General features: G+C 36.6%; 1 protein-coding gene across 8 annotated transcripts in view; it reads left to right on the plus strand.

Annotated features, from left to right (window-relative positions):
* The window catches only part of sdk2b (sidekick cell adhesion molecule 2b), a 341,245-nt gene extending 323,765 nt beyond the window's left edge, over positions 1–17,480 (plus strand). For 4 of the 8 annotated variants that reach the window (XM_058794072.1, XM_058794073.1, XM_058794079.1 and 1 more), the window contains 4 exons: positions 2,848–2,977; positions 3,367–3,423; positions 10,660–10,716; positions 12,177–17,480. In XM_058794072.1, coding sequence (XP_058650055.1) covers positions 2,848–2,977; positions 3,367–3,423; positions 10,660–10,716; positions 12,177–12,584 — 652 coding nt within the window. In that variant the 3' untranslated portion in view covers positions 12,585–17,480. The remainder of the gene's footprint in view (positions 1–2,847; positions 2,978–3,366; positions 3,424–10,659; positions 10,717–12,176) is intronic. The other 4 variants (XM_058794077.1, XM_058794078.1, XM_058794075.1 and 1 more) reach the window with 3 other exon arrangements.
* Positions 17,481–17,483: the final 3 nt, after the last annotated feature.

A 17,483-nucleotide genomic window follows, 5' to 3' on the forward strand; every position in this document is an offset into this window, starting at 1 on the left:
TTATTTTTTACTTTGCACATAGAACTATTAAACTCCCATAAAGCTTCAACCACGTGGCAATAATGAGGCAAAAAATAGCCCAAAATCTAGGGGTTTCTTATTCATCATGGAAAGACTGATGGGATTACCAAATGGCTCTACCTTCATAAGATCCTACTTTCCATCATAAAACTCAGTATAAAAAGTTTCTGTTTCCACTAATGAGAGCATTTCTCTCTGACAAGTCACAGGCTAAGTGCAATAACAGATTCTGGTTCGTGACCTTGCACCTATACTGCCACCGTTCTTTCTGAAACGGGACTGTTTTAAAATATATGCACAAAACATTTATTATTGCAACTAATACTATGCTTAATGTCAGTTTATTTTATGAAAATATGGATTTGGTGGCGTAGGTACTGCATTAGAAGTTAAGAATTTAAGTGTCTGCATAGTTTGTACAGCATTTTTCTTTTTTTAAGTTACACATAGAATGTTTTATATTTTGAGAATTGTCAAGCAATGCCATGAATAGGTGCTCACACCTGTAGCAATATTTCCAGGTGTGCCAGGTGTGTATATCCAGTCCCATTTGAGAAATCTGCCCTATTATCACTGCTTAGTTCTCAGCCTCTGGCTTCCTTCATCCTGGGTCACCTTGAGGAGGATCAAAGGTCCTCTGGTCTTTGAGGGGATGCCAGGCTCTTTCCTCTGGCTGCAGATTAAGGGAGAGGTGTGGGAGGAATGTGCAGATGAAGTTCCACAGGCTTTGTTCTCTCCCGGGTGGAGGGTCTACAGAGCCCGAGTTAGACTGTAGGCTCACCGGCTGAGAGGATCAGGGAAGTGAACGAAGAACCTCAGGAAAATCTTATAGAAGTGACAGGAGCATCAAGGTGGAAAGAATCAAAGACGGTTGATGTATGCCCACTGCAGAGAGCTGGTTCAAGCATGCTGTCTTGCTGTTATGACCTCAATAGTTATGACATTGCATAGATCAAGTAACACAAAACAGAGAGCTTCTCTTCTCAAGACACTGGCAGGATTCAAAGACTGCCTGCTGAGAAGAAGGTCTGTGATTTGAGATCTAAAAGCGGGTCTTTCTTTTAAGATTCTTCTGACTGTCTGTCATGGCATGTCAGTGGTTTCTCAAACAAAATCGGAGCAAAAGTTTGGGCAGCGTACAGCATTCCCAAAAAAAAAAAAACCCATTTTGTAATTTTCATGCCCTTATTTTGTTCCCGGCAATGACAACAAAGGAGATGTTTAGCATAATGAGCTTTTTTTTTTTTAAGTGAATAGAGATGGGCACTGTTGAACTGCAAAATACACAGAAAAGCAAAAAGCACATTTTGAAAGTATTATAAAAATAGTTCTGATGCCATATGATAGCTTTTTTTAAAGAAAAGAACAGCAAAAAACATTACCCCATGTCCCCACTTTTCAAAACGCTTATAAATCCCACAGAATGGAGTGTATTGAAAATCTGAAATAGTCTCCTGTAAGGGGTAGCGTTAGGTGTAGGGTTGGTGTAGGGCAATAGCACATACAGTTTGTACGGTATAAAAACCATTACGCCTATGGAATGTGTTAATAAAAAATGGCAATACATAATTAGAAATAGAAATAATAAACATTAGAATGAAGGTGCCAGGGCAGCGAAAGATATGAGAGACCACAGTCTTATCAGTGTTGTTTATAAAGGCAGGGGAAGTATATGGTGTGCTTTAACTCTGCGTTTAAGACTTTACTGTTCTGGACTGTAGAGAGCTGACTAGGCCTGTTTACAGCACACACACTCACACACACACACACACACATATATCAGCAGTCACAAGCACACTCGCATGCTTGTATCTTTTTTTTTTTTTTTTTTTAGAAAGAAAATCTAAGACAAAGATAAGATAAATACATTTATTTTTATTTGTAGATATTTTCTGTAGAAATAAAAATGTAATGCATTTTCTATTTTTTCTTAGATCACATATTAGTGATATGTTGGAGGAGTATGCAGTTTAAATATAATGTAAATATACAGCTACTGTAAAAATAGCTGTATATTTACATTATATTTATGTATTCAGCAACTAGGTTTGTGTTTCCTTTGCGATCATGAATGCAGGTTTGAAAAGAGAAAAGTGCAAACAACTTATACACAAATAGACTGTAAACATGGATGTGGATTATGTTTTGAAATGGTTCAGTATTAGTGGCAGTGAAAATTACACTTTTTAGGTTCTTTAAAAAAAGCATAGTGGCACTTGTATAACACACTTACAGTAAACTGATTTTTAAAGGTTTCTCATAGAGTAACAGAAATATTTCAGGTATTCATGCTGAAAACCACAGTCAGTAAAAGAGGTCGTTATATTTTTAATAGCTGAAGCATAATCCAGAATTCACAAGTTTTTTTTAGCTGTATCACAGAGACTTAATTATGCAGAAAACCCTCGGAGCTGGCATCTTACAGTGGTCCCATGATGCTCATAAAGAGTCCCCTCTCAATACAAACACACACTGTACTTCATTCACCTAACAAAGACACAAGTGTCTGCAGCTGGAATTACTGCCAAACCATTTCTAAAGATGCTTCATACTGTCAGATATTAGATATTACTTTATATATATACATTCATTAAATCAATTTTATTAAGGCATTCCAAAAATATTATAAATGAAAAAAAATTTGCATCAGATTTTGCTTGAATAATTTGTTTTGGGGGACATTTATTTATTCATTCATTCATTCATACATACATACATGCATTCTTGTAAAATAAGTAAAAAAAAAAAATATATATATATATTCATGTTAAAAATAATGAAGTTGGACATTTAGACAGTATTCATCCTGTGCTTATTTTCGCTCAGGTCACCTCCTCGACCCAGTCCAGGCAGTCTGCACTACTCGGATGAGGATGTCAGCACCAAGTACAATGACCTGATCCCAGCAGAGAGCAGCAGCCTCACAGATAAACCATCAGAGATCTCAGATTCACAGGTAACAAACGTTCTGTCACGAGACATCGTCAGTCTGTGTGTGTTAATATGTGTTAAAGGGACAGTTCACCCAATAATTCTGTTCTCAATTACTCACCCTCATTTCAAGAGACTTTAAAGCTTTAAAAAGGATGTAAATATGCATATATGCTTTTCTGGTTATGGTGCTTTTGCCTCCTCTCCAAAATCTGAAAGCTACAGTTCACATTGTAATTGTATGGGAAAGAGCAACCAGTATCTAAAAAAATCTCCTTTTGATTTTCACAAAAATTCTAAAAATAACATGAGGGCGTTTTTGGGTAAACTATCCCTTCAACCTCCAAGCAGAATGTCTAATGCTAAATCTAGTCACATTCATTTAGAAATTCCCTTATCACACACTTTTATTAGGACAAGACTCGCTGTGCTGAAACTTTCTCAAAAGTAGGATACAGCCCTGCAGAAAAGGTCTGTAATACCCTACTTGAGATTTTGGCTGTCTTACTTGCGCATGGCTTCAATCCAGGCTAGGTCCTGTGGGTGGTTAGGTTTTTTTTATTTATTTATTTTTTTTATCATGTCCAGAACATTCTGCTGCCTCCTAGTTCATTCTCTCCAGACTTTGTGTCCTGAGGCACAGGTCGGAAAATCTGTGGTAGACTTGAGAACAAAACACAGTGCAGCACACAGCAATTCTAATCAAACAAATACTCACACAGACACATAAAGATTAAAGTGTGAGAACTGGAAGGCTTTGGTTGGACTCTCTCCACTTCTCTCAAGTGACCGTTTAGCTGGCATGATGAGCAGAAACCATTCAGTTTGAGTTGTGTGAAAGTCTAGCATTGGCATTTACTAAATCAAACTCGCAGACTGGCAAAGAGAGCAGGAAACACACACATGCTGTTTTCTTCACACTAACAGTCTTATATTTCCAATGATGCTGCACACTAGTGGTGGTTGATGAGAGACCCCCCCCCCCACATGATTGTAAAGCGCTTTAGGTGTATTGCAATACACAATAAAAGCGCTATATAAATGCCTCATTCATTCATTCAATGAAACACTGGTGCGAAACATGAATCTATTTTTAGTCCTGTTTTGAGAAGCATCTTGCCGCCTATGATTTGTGGAGTGGATTTTTTATGAAAATTGAGGTAGATTGAATAGAATGATTATTGTAAAAAAGTTCACTCATGTTGCTTAAAATTTGTAATAACCATTTCCCAATATAACACAAAAAAAGATAATTATAACTTTTTCCTTGTATAACACAAAATACTATAGCTAAATGCATACTGATTAGTTCAGTTTTGTTAATTATTATTATTATTATTATTGATTCAGAGTCTTAGGTGTACATATATTTCAGCTTTAAATGTAGTTAATCCAATCCCATTTTTGAGCCAGAAATATATTTTTTAAATATACTTTGTTGCAGTATTTTTTATAGATTTCTTTCTTTTTATTCTTACTAACAAATAGTTATATATATATATATATATATATATATATATATATATAATTTTTTACATTTTTTTTTTAGTAGTGGGAAATATAGTTTATTTCCCAAAGGATTTCAAGCATTTCATTTCAAATTTTATGCACTGTCACCAGTACCTCCCAAAATGCACATCATGTCAAACAAAAGCTCAAATGTTTTCGTCTCCTCCTCACTCTTCGCTGACACCTCCTGCCACCACCTTCTAGACTGCTGGCATCCGGCCACCTTTGACTCGTGGTTGGAAACAGAGCATCTCCTGTTCCTCTTCTGCTTCTGCTAAAGTCTGGTATCATCGCCATCGAGCAGAGTGAAGAGAGCGGCTGGAATCTCTCTTTGAAGTTTTATTGAGTGGATAACTCCAGGCTATTGCAGATCCATTGAGCTGTCTCCAAAAGAGCCAGAGCCGCCACAGAGACGTATAATACTGACATTGTTCAGGAACTCTTAAAGACAGCTCAAATTCTTTTGGCAAGCCAACAAACCTGAGCACCTAGCTGAGCCAGCTCTGCCTTTAAATGAACACATGGGAGATGAATGAGATGTTGGACAGGTGTAATTCTGTCTATTCATTTGAGTGTGTTGGACACAAAGTTTATTTTAAATCTGATTTTGGTTTTTGTTGGAAATGCTGGCGCTACGGCTGCAGCTAACAGCAGGGATTGTTAGGGCAGCCTTCCATGTCAAAGCATCTTTGTTTTAATTGGCTCTCTGATGATCATCCCAGCATCACATCATCAACACTGTGAGATTCTTCCCAGAGAAGAAGCCTGAAATAGCTCATGGAAAGTTTTTGCTTCTCATCAGTCACTCTTATGCTACAGTAAAATGTTAGATTTAAGTTGGAGAAATGTGTGCATTTTGATGATATTTGATGAAACATGGCGTAACATGGGCTGCACCATATATCAAGTACTGATAATACTGTACATTTGCACTGATTTTGCTGCCAATATAAAACTACTTTTATTTTAATATGCTTCTTTTTTTAACTTTTACATTTTTTGTTTTGTCTAGTTTAAACCTAAAAACGTTAACTAAGCTAAATTAATCTGGCAATTTGGAATTTGGCAAGTAGGTTTTTTTTTTTTTTTTATCCTTAAATGTTAGATTAGTGAAATATATCACAAAAAGGTGAAAAACAGTGTGGACATTTTAAGTAGTTTTCAACTGTATTATATTCAATGCATTTAAACTTTTTTACACTTCTTGGTTACATATTCTATTTGGAACTGATCCCTCTGGTTGGGAAAAAATAACCATTTGAATTAATTTCAGAGTAAATGCATAAATACTGAGAATATTGTGTAAAAGATTGGGGTTGATATAAGATGTTTTAATGTTTTTGAAACAAGTTATTTTTCTCACCAAGGCTGCATTTACTGTATTTGATCAAACAATACAGTAAAAACAATAATATTGTAACATATTATTACAATTTAAAATAACTGTTTTCTATTTTAATATGTTATAAAATGTAATTTATTTCTGTAATGCAAAGCTGAATTTTCAGCATCATTACTCCTATCTTCAATCCTTCAGTGACCATTCTAATATCCTGATTTGCTGCTCAAGAAACATTTCTTAAGATTATTAATGTTGAAAGCATATTTTACATACATATTTTTAGATTATTTGATGAATAGAAAGTGCAAAAAAAACAGCATTTATTTAAAATAGAAATCTTTTGTAACATTATAAATGTCTTTACTGTCACTTTTGATCAATGCACCGTTGCGTAATAAAAGCACAAATTTCTTACAAACTTTTGAAAGGTATGAAGATATAATTTTGGCTGTATTTCTCAGCCCTAATAACAGTGTGTCTTTGTCTGTTCAATCGCTTGCTGTGCTTAATATTCTAATGGAACGGTGGAATGTGAGACATGGACACTTCCAACGCTCCTCCCCTTCAGTTAATCCATATCTGTGCCACAATAGGGTTTCTCCATCCGTCTCTGTAGAGATACGAGTGGGGGTGGGTTTGTTTTGGCGGTCACACTGGCCTTAAACCTAAATCTTGTGGCCTGTGTTAAATTTTTGAGGTTTTTTGAGCAGATTAGACAAAAATCGCACACATGTAATGCCTCTTTATTGATGCATCAGCACTGTCATCTATTGCAGAAAGAAAACATCCATAATCTTGCGTAAAACGTATCTAGATTCCATGTAATTATCTCGCAGCTGTCACAAGGTCAGGCTAGTGTCTCTATCTAAATGTAAGTCAACAGAGGAAGTGAAGTTTCATTCATTTTAAAGGATTTCTGTAGGGCAAGGGCTATACTCAAACTGGGATTTTCCAGGAGGGAACATCTTGCCCCACTTTCTATCTCTGCAGGAGGCAAAACATACGTGCCAAACAACCAGTTCCAGTAAGATCAGATCCTCCCATCTGAGCATTCTTTAACCAGACCCATCACAATCTGTCATCAGCTTTTATTCTGTTATTATTATTTTGTGTTTTGTTGAATATCTTGGATTATACTACGGGGCCGTTGAATGCTTGAATCTGATTGGCTGACGAACGTTCTAAGGTATGCAATTATTTTCAGGGAAACGCACGGCGAACATAGTTCCAGGCAGCTCTTGACCGCATTACATGACCATATCACTTCGCCAAATGATTTCTGTTATTTCAAAGGTCTTACAACAGCAAAATAACCAAAACCCACAACGACACTGGCCCAACAAATAAATATAGTAAACAATATGATAAAAACGACAGATCATGTTTATGTTTTTGCCACACGGAAAGCACATACTCTATCTCTCCCGCTCTCTCTCTCTCCCTCACAGACCGCACATACATAACAGTTTGCACACACACTAGCATACATCCCGCTAATGTTGTTAGCACTACTCTGACGATTTTATCAGTAAACAACTTAAAAACTACATGACTTTTCACAAGCGAAGTAACAGCATCGGCGCTGTTCGAGAACAAAAGGAACTAAGTTTCACTATAACTAGAGACATTGCTGCCGAACACTATTGAGAGACGCACAGAGATCATTCTCTCTCTCTCATAACTTACTTATTAACTGTATTAACTGCATTAGTCTGTTATCAACGGCTCAAGCCTCCGTTACTAGGTTTAAAATTACGTTTTGGAATTAGCAACGGAGGCGTTGGATGAGATGCGGAAGAAATAATCCTACTCACAATAGCGATTTAAGTAGAAATACTGGACGAATGCCTTGAAATATATCATCTGATCGATGTCTTGAGGAGTGGCAACCGTAGTATAAGCGGAATAATTGACTTCGGTCCGTTGAATTATTAGAAAAATAATGCACATTTTTCTAATAATCCAACGGCCCGTCGTCAATTATTCCTTACATATACACTTTGTTTGGATTTGTTGTGGTCTGAAGCTTATTTTAGTAACTTCGTGAAGGCATTAATCAACAGAATGCCTTGATGATAAGAAGCAGGCGTGAATCACACTGTCATCATAACCAAGTGTCCGGGAAACATATTTTTTACCGTTTCGTTTGGTGCCAGCATTGCCCTTATCACAATATACTCTTTTTGCAACTTCCACAGTATTCCTGTCACATGTGTAAAATCACCATCTGAACAGCTTTTAATTTTATCTGGATTCTCCCTCTAGGTGGTTTGGCATAGCTGCCCTATACAGCACTAATATCACTCTTGCCGATATGCTGTGATTTTATTATTTTCATCAAATGGATTTCTGTGGTGTTTCAGTTTCTTGTTGTGTTTTATATATATATATATATAGAGAGAGAGAGAGAGAGAGAGAGAGAGAGAGAGCACATTATACAATGCAATCATTATATAATCAAGCTTGAAAATAGTATTGGTATGGATCATAGCTGGTTTGAGGAGAAAGAATAGCAGAGGAGTGGATGAATGCAAACAAACATTTTTGGAGGAGAGAACAGCTGTCACGTCTTGGATGTGTCAGTGGGGGAGGGCAGGAGTAGGTCACAGCACTCTGTGTCAACCGACATGTTTTGATGACCACACACACACACACTCACTCTCACTGTGTCAGCATGCAGCTTTAGTTTCTGAGCTTGGCTTCGCTGTGAGGTCACACTGAACAGAAAAAAAGCTTTCCAAGCTGAATTGCAGGGTGTATTGTTTGCTGCTTATTGAATTGGTGAATTTGCTGGTATGACTGGAATGTCTCTGAACACTGCAGTAGTTTAAGAAGCTGAAATCAGCACTTGCTCAATAATAAAAGCACGATGCTAGAAAAGTCTATGATCAATAATATTTTGAGCTTTATGGATGTATGTATGTAAAATGGGTGTGAAATGTCCAAATAAATCCTATTTCCCCCATATATATATATATATATATATATATATATATATACTCTTGATCTTTAATAACATATAAAAAAAAATCATTTTTTCTATTATAAAATAAATGATCATTAAAACATAGAATTTATTAAATTAAATGTAAATGGGAAACACTGTAATTATGTTTGTATTATAGACATGACATGCATTTTGATCATTGAATAAAACAGTGAAAAAAAAAATGAACTTGGCTAGACGGAAGTCAAAATGCAGAAATGTTTAACTAAAACTGCATTGAGAAGAACTTAAGTCATAGTTTCAGGAAAGAATAGGGGTGTTTTTACTTTATCTAATAACAGGATTCCATGAAATTCAGATAACAAAATGAGATTTTTTTTTAGGAATTTTCTCTTATGTACAGAGAGCCAAAAAAGTGATTTTCTGTATTTTATCATACAGATTTTTTTCCTCAAAGGTCTTTGCTGTTTAAAGAAAAAAAAAATGGATGAAAGAGATTCAGCAGGTCTTTGGCATGAAATCTGCAGCTCTTATTTTAGGGGGATGTGGGGCTGGTTTGGGGGAAACTGCTTTCCTCTCTGGAATTTGAACGGAGGCATGTGTGTCACATATGTGTGTGTATAATAATGGTGGACTGGAGAGATCTGTGCATTGTTAGTCTTTTCACTATAACGGAGAAAGACAAGGAAAACTGAAAAAGTTGAACTGTTTTGCCAAAAATATACACTTAATATAGTGATCTTATCTATGTGTTTTGCAATAGTTCAGTTAGCGATAGAAGTGCAAGATAATTCTGTAGATTCTGTTTGTTTGTTTTCATTAATTTCACATTGTCACATAAGACTAGGAAAAAGACCTCAAATGATAGACCTCTCAGACAGGGTGGATTAAATTTGATTAAATTAGTTTTTTTGTTAATAACAGTCTCAAAAGTTATGTCAAACAATGGAGCGAGAGTCTAGCTATTCAGAAAGATCAGAATCAAACCCTAAAAGCAGCATTTAGAAATTCCCGGATTGAATTCCTGGCGGAAGGAGTGCAGAAAGTGGTGGTGAGGATAGACGAGTCCTCTTAAAATGATATGCAAACCCTAAAAGCCTGAGCTATGATGATTCTTCTCTCTTATTTTCAGTTGTTCCCTCTCCATTTGGCAATTCAGGCTTGGTTGGTACTTTAGGATACATTTGTGTTGAACTCCATTAGCCAGCTCTAGAAGTGTGAGCCAGAAAGAGAAGAGGGAAGGTGTTTTAATAGATGTGATGGTGGAAGACAAAGAGTGATGGAGAGCTGATCTTCATACAGTTGTCCATTGTTCTAGTGCAGAGTGCTGTCACAACAAAGAGTGTAGGAGGCTGCCATGAGGAACCTACTCAAGGCTGTTCCAAAAAATGCATTAAAGTGTCAAAGAAAGTGTTGAGAAGTACTCCCAGCCTGCATTACCCTTACAAAAAAAGTATCATGGTACTAGCCTGCTGATAAAATAGCATGATATTCTTTGAATTCCCAAACAGCATCTTTTAAATAAACACATGTGATCATGCTTTCCAATAGTAGACAGTAGGGTCCAAAAGCCTGTATTATTTATTTATTTTTATGAAAATGAAAAACATAAAGGTTAAGAGATACAAAGAAGAATACATATTTAAGTAAATGAAATACATTATAAATACTAAATGTTAATACTGATTTTTTTTTTTTTTTTTGATTGTTTAACTCAGATTGTTATAATAATATGGGTTTGTTATGAAATAAATTGTTAAATTAACATTTCAAACAAAACTGATTTTGCAGTACTTTTTTTGTAAAGGTAATGCACCATTTTTAAAAAGAAGCCATTGTTTGTCCCATGAAATATGACTTAGGGCCCATACTGCACTGCTTTAAACCCCATGTCTCTGTTTACCTCTAGGAGGCGCTTGTTTTCTCCTTTAAGACTGGGGGCCTCCATACTCTTCCAACTCAAAGGGTGAGGACATGCATTGTGCACTGACTGACAGGAAGTCGCTTCCTAGTGCTTGTCCATTCCTATCCTCTCCATTAGGTTCATGCATACATGGTCAAAACCCCACCATATGGACGTGTGACCCCCTAAACACAGCGTGTGATTGGTACCAGACGGTACATTGGTTGTCATAAAGCATTGAGGTTATTTTTAAATGATAGATAGAGCCTTTTTTTTGGTTCCTCCCTCCCTTTTTGGCTTTTCGTTCTGTTTTGGTAATTTTTGACTGATTAAAAAGTAGGTATGTGGTCTGTTGCATTTCAATGCTTCCTTCCCACAGTAAATAAAGCTTTGATGATTTGGGGAAGGACATTAGATATTGCAAGTAGAGTCCAGTAGATTAATTCATTGCATATTCTTCATTTATTCAGGCTGTTGTCATGTCTGTTGTATTTTTCTCTTTGCAAGAGCAGATTAAAAAGAAAAACTACTTGCAACACACTGTTTGATAAAACTAAATGAGCTCTTGCTACACAAGTTCTTGTGGTCTTGAGAGCTTTAGATTATAAATACTGTAAAACTTTACAGTATTTTATTGAACGTTGAACTGGTAATTTGAAGTTTGTTTTACCTATATGCAGTGACGATGATCAATGTAAATCAGATGTTTTATGATCGAATGAATAACTCTGATCATTTTCACCAAACTCACACTTGTCAGCCATGATTTCTGTTCTGTCAGTCTTTAACACCCATTTTAGCCAATGTTTTGTCAATTCAGAAACAAACTGCTACTGTATCAATAGCATACATGATAGTTGGGTTACTTCTTAAGATGAACTACCCACAAATATTATGAATTATAATTTTCACAAATATTCTACCACTCAAAAGTTTTTTTAAAAGAAGTCTCTTATGCTGACCAAGGCATAATTGATCAAAAATACAATAAAAACAGTAATATAATGAAATATTACAATTTAAAACAACTTTTTTTATTTTAAAATGTAATTTATTCCTGTGGCATGAAAGCTCATGGAAAAGCATCACATGCTTTTTTTTTTAGATGTGGTGCTCAAGAAGCATTTCATATTATCACCAATCCTGAAAATAGTTGTGCTGCTTGATATTTTTTGTGGAAACTGAAAAAGTTCAAAAGAACAGCATCAACAGATCAATTTAATGCATCCTGGCTGAATAAAAGTATTAGTTTAGTTTAAAAACTCTTACTGACCCCAGTCTTTTGAAGAGTATTGTATGTAATTAATGGAAAAATGAAAACTATAATGGATACAAATAGAGCAGGACAGAAAACATGCAACCCAACTGTCAAAGTGACGTAAAATGCTTATTTCTAGTGGAACCTCTGATTCTATGGATTGATCCTGGACACCTACTCAAATCATCTCCCTACTTGAAATTGAGATTGTTGAAGTGATTCCGTCTCCATCACTCACTCATCTTTCTCTCTTTCTCCACCCCAGGGCAGTGACAGCGAATACGAGGTGGACCCCAACCGACAGAAGACCCATTCGTTTGTCAACCACTACATCAGCGACCCCACCTACTACAACTCCTGGCGCAGGCAGCAGAAGGGAATCTCCCGAGCACAGGCCTACAACTACACAGAGTCAGAGTCTGGAGAGCCCGAACCCTGCGCCCCTCCGCCGCCTCTGCCCCCTCTACCCCCATTCCCCCCGCAGCTCAGTTCCCCTACGCCCCAGAGCCAGTCCCAGACTGGCAGTCTGTTTAGACCCAAGGGCAGCCGGACTCCCACTCCATCCCAGCAGAGCTCCAACCCACCCAGTCAGCATGGCACACTTTATCGGCCCCCAAGCAGCTTGGCCCCAGGCTCCCGGGCCCCCATCGCTGGCTTCTCCTCCTTTGTTTGATCAAATGAAGATATCGGTACATGGAAATTCAAAACAAAGGCAGGGGATCTCTTACTTTCCCCAACGTCTGGTCAAACTCACGTCTATAGAAGAATGACAACAAACATCAGCCCTGGATCTGTTGTGCTTTACTTGTCATTGCAAGCTGATTTTTATTTTTGAATACTTTCTTTGATCACACAGTTTGTTTGTTTTTTCGTTTTGTTTCTTTGCTTGTGTGTGCTCAGCGTGTTTTGCTTATAATGAAAGACAATCACTTGGAAAGACACATAAACGCATCGGTGAGCTTTGTTTGTTTTGGTTTGGCTTTTTTGTGCCGTCTGAACAAACTGCATGACTTTTTTATTGTTCAAACAATTCCTTTCGTTTGCTTTTTCATTTTGTTGTTATTGGTTCTTTTGTTTAACTGAGTTCCACAAAAGAGTACAACACTAACACTAAGTTACGAATGCTGGACAAAAGCACCGACACATGAAAAAGAATTTAAAAAGACTATGGAGAAAATCTCAGCACTTGGACCACATCAAGAAAAACGCTAAATGGTGGTTTTGATTGTGGTATTTTTGTTCTTACACAGATGACAAAGTACTGCGGTGATTACGAGAGGTTAAAGTTCATTTGACAACAGACTGTGATCTGATAAAGACCCGCCTGCACTTAGCACATGTTTGAGTTGGAAAGCCAGCATCATTTATTGATGTCACCAGTGCTCTGAAAAGGCCAAAGGTCAAATTAAGTGCTTCATGCTAATCTGTGTATTGAATGTTTTTTCCAGAGGTAAAATGTAGATTGTTCGTTAAGTTGAGCACGAGTATATTTTCCCTCGTGAAGCTTATGGAAGGCCAAATATGTAAGAGTCTGATTCACTATGATATTATTATACTATTGCTCTGGATTCATTCAGATTCAGAGTCATTCATGTCAGCAGCGGGTGTGTATGTGTGTATGTGTGTATGTGGTGGGCGGGGTCATTTGTTGCTCCTTTTGATTTGACTCTATGATGTCATCCTGAGCTTCAGGTTGCACTTCCGCCGTGCAAACGGTAACGTCGGACACTAATGTCAGTAAACAGCAGCGGATATCGGATATTTGCCAGCGTCTCAGACGGAGCTGGATGTCAAGCATAACCACCGCTCAGATTTTGCCTTTCCTGATCATCTGGCAAGACATAACGTCATAGAAGCTGACGACATTTCAAAGATTGTGCAACCAAGCAAATGTATTGTACCTGTGAACTTCGGATTTTTCACCACTTCGCTTTGGCGCGGCTATTCAGAGTTACTGAAGATAAAAGAAAATGGACTAAGGGACCCAACACGACGCCAGCAGAGAACTAAACGGCACTTGCACAGCTTACTTGTGAGGTTTAATGATGTTGTTTGCTCTTTCTTTTCCGTGAAGTGATTTTACTGTCTGTATAAACAAGGTCAATCACATGCTCAAGTCTGCCTGAACACAGTATATTCCTAAATAAATTATGTTTTCTGCAAACGTTATTGGTTTGAGCATTGAAGAGCACGAGAAATGAGCATTCATGGGTTATGAGTGACTAACGTAAGAGAGAAAGTGGTTCAATCTAAGTGAAAGTGTCCTTAAAATTGCATTACTTTAGCTGTTGAGACTTTACCACAGACACGATGACTATGTCTGAATATCTGAATATTATTGGTGCTAGTCTAGCTGGTAAACCAGCATAGCCAAATGAAGCTGGATAACCATCATGAGATTTCCAGTCAAACTGGTTGACCAATGAAGAAAATTCTTTTAAAATTTACTCCCAATCATGTCGTTCCAAACCTGTATGAACGGTAGCACAACAGTTTTGGTTCCAAATTTACTTTCATTGGATAAAAAATACAATGGAAGTCAACAGGAAATGAAACACTCTGGTTAGTGTGGGTTAATTTGTAGTGGGAAACTTGTTGCATCTGGTTAATACAGAGTCATTTGGCATTGAGAGCTACAGAGGTGGCCACACATTGCAACGGTGATTCAAAAGATCACATTAGTTTACCATTTTAGGAATAACTCCATGTGGACCCGGGGCTTAAGGGGCTTCAGACAGGTGAGGATAAATACACATAGCATTTAATTAGAGTTGTGTATTTTTAGGCTGTATTTTTATCTTTATTGAACAAAGATTTTTCTAGGTAGGATGTGTTCTTGGATGTGTTCCTAGATTTTTTGTTGGTCCTGGAACAACATTCAGGTCCAACGAACGTATTCCAAACTCTGTTTAATAGGAATATACCTTGGCCAAGTGTCTGCAATTGCGTCCTTGCAAATACGTTTCAAACTTAACCCTAACTCTGAAGTCTGATAGGACTGATAGGATTGTTGAACCAGGACCAACAAAGATTTCATATTTTTGCGTTCTTTTGCACTTACAATGTGTGAAAATCCATCTTAACCCTCTGATAAACATATATGTGGCCTGTCACTCAAAGTTTCCCATTCTGTTGCTCTGATTGGGTTAATGAGTGTGGATAAATTGGATCAGCAGACCTGTGAAATCCTGTTGTGTTGGAAGCATCTGTTGCCTCCAGGCAGCCTCAGGTTCAGAGAGAATAAAGCCAATCAGTCATGATTCAATTTATATTCTGATTATCTAATTAGAAAAGGACCATTTATTTATCTTATTTCCATAATTGTATCTCCTTTTTTTGTGGTGACAACTGCAAAAGTGATACAGTATGAACTCTTTCCTCTTTTTTTCATCCTAAGTATGGCACGAATGAGACAGAAACTCCTGTATTTATACATTAATGGTGTCAGAGGCAGAACAGGACAGGAATGTATCTAAATGGAGGGAGATTCCACATCATATTCATTCCAGCGTAAGTCCGTTTTGTGTCCTATTAAACCTAATTTCCCGCTTAACGCTAATTTTCTTGATTTAAATATAGCGGATGAACTAATATAACAGTAAAATGGCAAATGTTGGGTCATAAAACTGGTCCTAAGAACATGATATCAGTGGAGGAACTTTCAAAGTGTGGAGGAAAATTCTTCATGTTCTTCACCATAAGAAAGGTCTAATCAAACACAGGTGTTTCTGAGCACTGCATATCTGAAGTCAACTGAAATGGCTTCTGACAGATAAATGATTAATGCGCACCAGTCAAACAGATATAAATGGAAAATGTGCTTATATAATCTTGGGTTATATAAGGATTGTGAATGCAGCATGTCTTGGAGTTCCCAGGCATTAGATATGCTATGGGTTCAGATGTTAGTCTCAACGGAAATAAATTATCTGAACTTCTGACTTCGATATATCAACCTACAAACAGATTATGCTTTTTTTTTTCTTTTTTTCTCCATAATGCAATCAGGTCAAAATGAAGTTAGCAGTTAGCAATGTGTCCAACTTATGGGCTGCAATTCAATGTTTCATTCAAAGGTGCTTGTGAAGCTCTGCAGCTGTGATTCTTGTTTAAGCCATCTGCAGTCACTTCCTGTTTGAGGTTTCTTCTTTGAATTTTGTGTTAATTATTAAATTATATTATGTCCCTCTTTCACAGAAGGGTAATATGCACCTTGTTTAGATCAAACGACTCGATAAATGCTTTTGATGGCAATTATAGAGTAGAGTTTTACCACTGGATATGAGCCCATTGATCAGCCCGTTTGCTAGCACTATAAAGGGCATATCAGGAAGTAATCGCCTTTTTGAAAAGTAATGGGAATTTTTTGACCACTTTGGCGGCATTTTAAAAGCAGTTTTGAAGGGAAGATTGACTGTAAAAACTTTGTAAATGTGTGGTGGTTTTACAACTCTATTATATACAAAACACATGTATTCCCGCCTTAAACTTTAGGTGGGCCATTCGGATTTCCATATTTGGATTTCCATATCTTACCTGCAATATTCGTACTTGGATGTTATTGGTTCATTTGAATGTTATTTTGTCCGTTTTTGGTTATTATGCTCTTTTTGATCCCTGATGTGATGTATGGTTGGACTGTGTGTGTGGATGCAATGAGACAGTGAGAATGAGTGAATGTTTATATCTGCTACTATTTTTTTCTTCGCTGCTTGGTTTAGGGAGATTTAGCGTGCAGATATGTTGTACAAAATAAGCTTATGTTTGTCTCTTTTTGTGTGTGATGGTGGGAATTTGAACACATTTTGCCTTTCAGATCTGTGTAGAACTTAAACCAAAAGAAGTGTTTTGAAAATAGAGAGCTGAAATGAAGGTCTATTCAGATGTACGTTTATTTTTTATCATGTTGAGATGTTTAAAGGGCATGCAATTCATTGTATGCAAGTCTGCAAATATGACCATATGACCATACTATGAATCACCAGGTTGAAGAGGATGTATGTGGTTGGGTTTGTCACATTTGTTTAGTGTGGTTATTGCGTCAACATCAGTCCACTTGGTAACTGTAACCACAGCTGTAATCAAACAGAAATTTAGCTTTTTTTTTCTATTATTATTTTTTTTTTTTTATTCGCAGACAAAAGGTGATCATAGCTACTTTTGTAAAGACATATGTTGGCCTTGTTTTAGTTAAATTTATTATTATTATTATTATTTTTAAAATATGATATTTGTTAATTTAAAATGTGTTTATTTTTGTCTTTTCCTGTGGTGTGATTTACTTCATCAGTATTATACCAGTGCTGCATCTAAGGATGTTTAAAAATGCCTACAATTGGATATATTGTATTATAATGAGTGTTTAGTGCCAAGGTTGTACTCTGTGATCAAATATGTATATTCTGTACTAGACAATATATATAAAAAGAAACAATCACTTGAAGGAGCTCTTGAGCAGTCAACGATCATCTGGCTTTGGGAAAAATTCTTTGTCTTTAGAAAAATAAAAATAAAAATAAGATGACCTGATGACAGAATTATATTATTTTCTAAATAAAATGAAACAAAGTCA

Source organism: Onychostoma macrolepis, chromosome 12, assembly GCF_012432095.1.
Source record: "Onychostoma macrolepis isolate SWU-2019 chromosome 12, ASM1243209v1, whole genome shotgun sequence".
NCBI lineage: Eukaryota > Metazoa > Chordata > Actinopteri > Cypriniformes > Cyprinidae > Onychostoma > Onychostoma macrolepis.